This window comes from Syngnathus scovelli, chromosome 14 (assembly GCF_024217435.2).
Source record: "Syngnathus scovelli strain Florida chromosome 14, RoL_Ssco_1.2, whole genome shotgun sequence".
Lineage (NCBI taxonomy): Eukaryota > Metazoa > Chordata > Actinopteri > Syngnathiformes > Syngnathidae > Syngnathus > Syngnathus scovelli.
The window spans coordinates 13,346,571-13,352,480 of record NC_090860.1 but is presented as its reverse complement, the minus strand read 5'-3'; the positions used below and the strand labels follow the sequence as shown (position 1 = coordinate 13,352,480).

Genomic DNA, 5,910 nt, shown 5'->3' with positions numbered 1-5,910 from the left:
CGGGGGAACTTAGGGGGAGTTCCCGTGTGCAGCGCGCCGGGGCGGGGGCTCGTTGAGAGTGACAGGTTGGTCAGCTTGTCAAGTTAAAGACTTGTTTCTTGTCTTTTATTCATTGCTCAGACATATTCACAATTGCTTTGTACTCAAGTGAAAATATATTTGCAAAAAAAAAAAAAAACATTGCTGCAAAAGAGTTTGTGTACATAGGACACAAATAACACTCGAGAGGGATGAACATCGCCCCTCCACATGAGGAGCCCCAATTAAATTTCCCTATGAAAACTCCAAAGCACCATCTTTAAAATGTCAAAGTGCATCCCGGAGGTGAGCCGCCACATGTCAGCTTGCAGTGCTGTTGCTGCAACAGCTGCTTCTTGTCGTGGTTTCTGCACAGCAGCTGAAGCCAAACGGGGAGGCCGCGTCCAGCTTGACAGCTTAAGGTGGGGGCTGGGGGGGCTGGGTTGACCGAACATCGGTATCCGATTTGGGAAGGGGGTTGCGGTGTGGGGGGGGGCTGCAAAGGAAACAGTTGTATGTTGTGTCTTCCCAGCAACCTCCAACTCTTCCCCTGTGATGACTTTCACAGCTCGAAATGTCCCCCCCCTCCTCCTCCCGGGCACAACAAGGTCAAAGGTCAGGGCTGAGGCATGCAGTCGGGCCCTGTCTGACCCCCAACCTAGACGGATGGATTTTCCCAAATTTGCGTTAGCGGTGAGGCCTGCTCCAGTGACGACGACAACAATCCTGACGGTTCATGCCAATTTATGTTTTTTGATAACCGCCCCGTGCAACGGACCACACATAATTCACACGCCACAATTCTCCAATGCTGAATTCATAATTTTTTTTTTTTTTAATTTCTCACTCCTCGTCTGATGTTCGATCCACTCAATTGAATTAAGTTGTTTACCAATTTCCCCAATGGGCTAATACACAATAACCCGCATGGTCGCACAATACTCAGCTTCAAAGTCAACTAGAGAAAATTGGAATTTAGAATATTAAAATCCCGCTTTGCGGTTGATGAGCGAAGTAAGCCATTTGCTTTTGATGGGGTGTTGAATAAAGTCAAAGATGTTTATTCATTTCGGCGTGCAAAAATGAGGAGGGAGGGGGGTCGCAAGGCAGCTTGAAACGGAAACCCAGAGCGCGTGCCTCCTGTATTTAGTGGCGCTAAATGACCATTAAGTGTAATTCCAGTCGAGGCCGCCCCCGACATTGGGGCCTCCGTACCGCAGACTACAGGGAGACGCCATTTTTTATGCTCGGCAGACACGTATATATCGCATTCAAGTTTAAACTCTTAGCATTCCGCTGACTCTCTTTTTCGGACACATTTTTGGCATCTGCTTGCAGCTTCGGGAAACGGATCTTGGGTGCAGCGTGCAGTCTTGCTTAGGGTTTCAAATATAGCCGCACAAACACAGCACGTCATGCTGGGACAGGCCAAAGCGCTTGTATAACTTTCTTTTTTTTAATCAGATCAAAAAAGTCATTCAATACCAAAGTAGTGTAACAAAAGACTCACCGTGTCATGACTTGGAGGAAAACGGCGACTGACAGTAACGACAAGCAAAAAGACGAGCCAACGAGCTACACTTGGACAAGACACGAGCGGCCCAGGCTTGGTTGAAACGAGGAACATGGAGGAACAAAAAGCAAGACAAGAACATGGGACGTAGGAGAACAAAGCTGTGGATTATGAAGGCTAAAGCGAGGTCATGAAATACACTCAATATCCACAGTGGAGTTTGTTCGACATCACAACTCGGTCAAAGGTCCAACCACCCTCACTTTGGATTCCTTTTTTAGCCGACTTTATGACAGTATTCGGTATCTAAATGTTGGAGCGCACCTCCTCCGGGAGCCCCAGAGGTTAATCTGACACGGTCGGCCGGGCCGTCCCGCTGGAGCTTGTTTTGGAAAATCCGTCAGTGGCCGGGGTCAGGCCTTCGTCGTCGCTGTTTATGTTCTCACAAGGGAAATCACCAGGGACGCAGAACTGGAGTGAACCCGTGGGAAGGGAGTGCAAGAGTGGCACCCGCTTTATTACCCCTAATTATTGCTGGCATTGTTGTTAAAAAAAAAAAAAAATGTTATGGACCACACCAGTCTTATTGCATGTCTTTGCAAGTTGCAATAAAACAACCCAAAACATTTTCTAACTTGCCTTGAAAAAGATTAGAAAATACAAAAAAAATAAGAAATACACTAAATACATTATAGTTGAAGGTGTTAAGCATAAAATGCCAATAAAAGATTCATACAAAAAAAATTCTAATAAAATCAAATAAACCGATCAACAGTTGTATTCTGCCCTCATGTGGCGACAATGTATACTACAAGTATTTTTAAAAGTCAAAGTCCCGGATGTTCCCCTTTGTACAGTTTCAGGTAAAAAAAAAAGTCAAATGAAGCTTGTTAAATATGTCAAAAGCCAGTTGAACATCCACAGAAACACGTTGTGGATTTTAAAAAGATGCATACTATAAAGTATATAATTATTATATTTTATTTTTATATTGGGAGTAATTATGAAGTTCATCATGAAAGTTTTTGAAACTGGTTTGGCCACTCCCCTTTCTCTGTCACCTTTGCTTTCGTCACCTTTTCCCTCCCTTGCTCATATCAGCCGCAGCGCTCCGCAGCGCACCGGTGCGACACGGCTCAGCTGAGCCGAGATGTGGTTGCTGTTGGCGGTCATCGCCGTTTCGCTGGCCGCGGCTGTGCGCTTCTGCTTGTACAAGCCGCTGCCTGCGGCTATTCGGCAGCAATGGAAACTTTGGCTGTTAGATGACATTATCAAAACTGTCATACGCCTGGTGAGTTTAAAAATAATTGAAGGACTTGATTTGAAATTGGTTTTAAGGAATTCAAGTAGAAGGTGGAAAATGTGCTTTCTAGGGTTTGAGTCTGGAAATTGTGTGTTCCACTCTTGCATTTTTTCTTGCCCACGGCTAATTTGTAAAATAATCAAATGAGAATAGAAATACATTGGTTGCCTTCACACACTTTTTGCAAACTTGTTAGCAGTCATGAGGGTTGCTTTGCAAGACCGTTGTAAACCGAGAACTCCCTGCAAAGGCATATGAATTATTTACTATTTTCCCAATATTGCCTCAATGCTTTTTTTTACATGTTCCATGTGTGCTATGTAAAATTTCCATCTTATCCTGCATAAAAAGTGAACACACACGTCTAAGTCTAAGCAAACATAAATGAAAATACTCGTGACATGTAAGATCAGTTTGTCAGGTTTCCAATCCTAACCACAAATAGAAGGTGTTGCGCAATAAAGCTTAAGTTAAGAAAGCAGCATTTTGCGTACTAACGTTGAGAAAACCAAGTCAGGTTTGCATCACTAACTTCCCGTCAATGTTGACCTTTGCTCCTCATTGCGTCACAAGCTTTGCAGGTGAAAGTCTACCATTACGACCACATGGGCACACTTTGTCTGGATACCGAGCCAAGGTTGAATTTCCTGCAAAATAATAAATAAATGTTCCCCATCAGGCGCGTGTGATGGAGTGGCTGGGCTTGGGCCACCACATCACGGCCAGCCGAAATACATCCAAGCGCCTGGAGGGCACCGTTAAGAAGTTGACAGCCGGGCCTGATGCGGGCTACTTGGCGGTCAGCGACGTGGTTTTCGACGGCGTCCCCGTGCGCATTTACCAGCCCCAGACTGAAGGCGAAGGGCAGCTGAGAAGGGGTCTGCTCTACATCCATGGAGGAGGCTGGGCCTACGGCAGTCCCAGTCAGTCGCTCTTCCTCGTCTAGCTCTCATTCACACACACATTTATATTCCATCCATCACTATTGCAAAGATAAAGGGGCTTAGAGTTGATCCCTGAGGCACCCTGAATGTTGTATTCATGAACAAAACGTCAGGTGTGTGTTGTTCCCCAGGGGACGGCGCGTACGATCAAGGAAGCCGCAAAATGTCCAAAGAACTCGACATGGTTGTGGTTTCAGTCGAGTAAGTCTTAAACTTTCAACCCATCCAAGAGTTTTTCTTATTTTTCACCTGCACGTCTTGTTCCCACAGTTACCGTCTGTATCCCGAGAGTCGCTTCCCGACGCCGTACCTGGACTGCCTGGCGGCCGCCAAGCACTTCCTATCCCCGGAGGTGCTGGCCGAGTACGGCGTGGATCCGCAGCGCGTCGCCGTGTCGGGGGACAGCGCCGGCGGCAACCTATCGGCCGCCATCGCTCAAGAGGTACGGTGGGAACATTTTGGAAGAGATTAGACACGAAAAAACATTTTCTCTGCAAAATGTGATGTCTTGTTTAGATTGCCATGGATGACAGCATGAGCGTGAAGTTCAGCGTGCAGGCTTTGATCTACCCGGTCCTTCAGGCTCTGGACTTCAACACGCCGTCCTATCAGCAAAACCGAGACATGGTCATCCTCAACCGTTCGGCCATGGTCCAGTTTTGGCTGCAATACCTGGGCGCCGACCTCTCCCTTAAGTCACACTTCTTCGCCAACCAACACAGCTCCAACGTGGCGCCGGACCTGATGGCTCGCCTGGATTGGACCACCCTCCTTCATCCGAAGCACCGCAATGACTACTTGCCAGTACGTGGCAAGGGGCCGCGTAGGATGGAAAGTATGGAAAGGTTGATTCATTTCAAGATGATACAAGTGACAGGTCTTCAATTTCTGGCGTGCGCACTTTGGCCACTAGAGGGTGGTGTAATACAGAAGTACTGTGGAACCTTAATTTAACTGTTTTTTGACTGCAAAAAAAAAAATTAATGTAAACATTTGAAATTTTGCCCCATTCAGGAATTCTGGATGAGGTTCCAGGTCTGCTAGACGTGCGTGCAGCGCCTCTCTTGGCCGAACCTGAGGTTCTAGCCAAGTGCCCACGGGCCTACATCATGACGTGCGAGCATGACGTGCTGCGAGACGACGGCCTGATGTATGCGCGCCGTTTGAGCGACGCCGGCGTGGCGGTCAAGGCCGAGAACTACTTGGACGGATTTCACGCATGCTTCAGTCTCACCATGTGGCCCTTCGCGTTCGACGTCGGGGTGAGGGCCTTTGCGGACTACGTCCGGTGGCTACGTGACAACTTGTAGGGGCTTCAACTTCATCTTTCCAAATGTATCATCTCAAAATATATTTGATCAATAATCAGGCCCAAAAAAATGTGCATTATAAAACAAGCAGGAAAAAAAGCAGGATCAAAGATGATTCGACATTATCTTAAGGACAAAAAATACACGGACCTTGTTTGGTGCGAGGGGATATTTCACATTTTAGTATTAAAATATAATAATATATATTTCTGTACTCTGGTTTAATAATAATAAAAACTATATACACAAATGTCCTTTTTTAAAGTGGCATTTCTGTTATATCAATCAGAAAATCCTACAGTCAAGGAATCTTTTGTGTTCCGTGACTTTCCCAGGAAGAGAGCGAGCCTCGGGGGAGGTAACGGAAAGAATCTTCCAGCAATCTTCCAATCCAATTTGTGAACATGATGTCTGGTTGGACATGAGCCAAAAGATGTCCGAATGTAACAGGAGGTAGGGAGCGCTTGGTTTGAAGGGACACTTAACGTTTTCGGTATGATGATAGACATATCAATTATGGGTGTGTAATTAATGTATTAACAGAATATATATGAAAAATATTTCTCTTACTAGCGTGAATATTTCGATTAGGTATTGCGTAACAGATATAAAATGTGTTTTTATCAAGGCTGAAAAAACATTAAGCTCTATTGTTTGTTTGGATAATGGAGAATAAAATTTTATTCAACATTTTTTAAGGGGGAGTGATTCAAGGAATATAAGAAAAATGCTGACCGACTTGCTCATCCCACAGGTGCCACAAATTTTTCCACTTGTTTTAAAGCGTTCATATTGTTCATTCTTTGGGATGTTTTCGACGTT

General features: G+C 45.5%; 1 protein-coding gene across 1 annotated transcript; it reads left to right on the top strand.

Moving 5' to 3' along the window:
* The first annotated feature begins 1,206 nt into the window (after window positions 1-1,206).
* nceh1a (neutral cholesterol ester hydrolase 1a) lies at window positions 1,207-5,338 on the top strand. The gene is made up of 6 exons (XM_049740853.2): window positions 1,207-2,822; window positions 3,514-3,757; window positions 3,910-3,979; window positions 4,049-4,220; window positions 4,295-4,613; window positions 4,793-5,338. Exons 1-6 carry the CDS (start codon window positions 2,682-2,684, stop codon window positions 5,086-5,088), a joined length of 1,242 nt encoding a protein of 413 aa, XP_049596810.1. The 5' UTR covers window positions 1,207-2,681; the 3' UTR covers window positions 5,089-5,338.
* Window positions 5,339-5,910: the final 572 nt, after the last annotated feature.

Bases quoted from the DNA above. Each gene is read 5' to 3' on its own strand.
- nceh1a (XM_049740853.2), top strand. From the start codon at position 2,682: ATGTGGTTGCTGTTGGCGGTCATCGCCGTTTCGCTGGCCGCGGCTGTG. The intron at 3,758-3,909 runs GTCAGTCGCTCT...GTTGTTCCCCAG, and splicing joins CTGGGCCTACGGCAGTCCCA to GGGACGGCGCGTACGATCAA. The intron at 3,980-4,048 runs GTAAGTCTTAAA...TTGTTCCCACAG, and splicing joins ATGGTTGTGGTTTCAGTCGA to TTACCGTCTGTATCCCGAGA.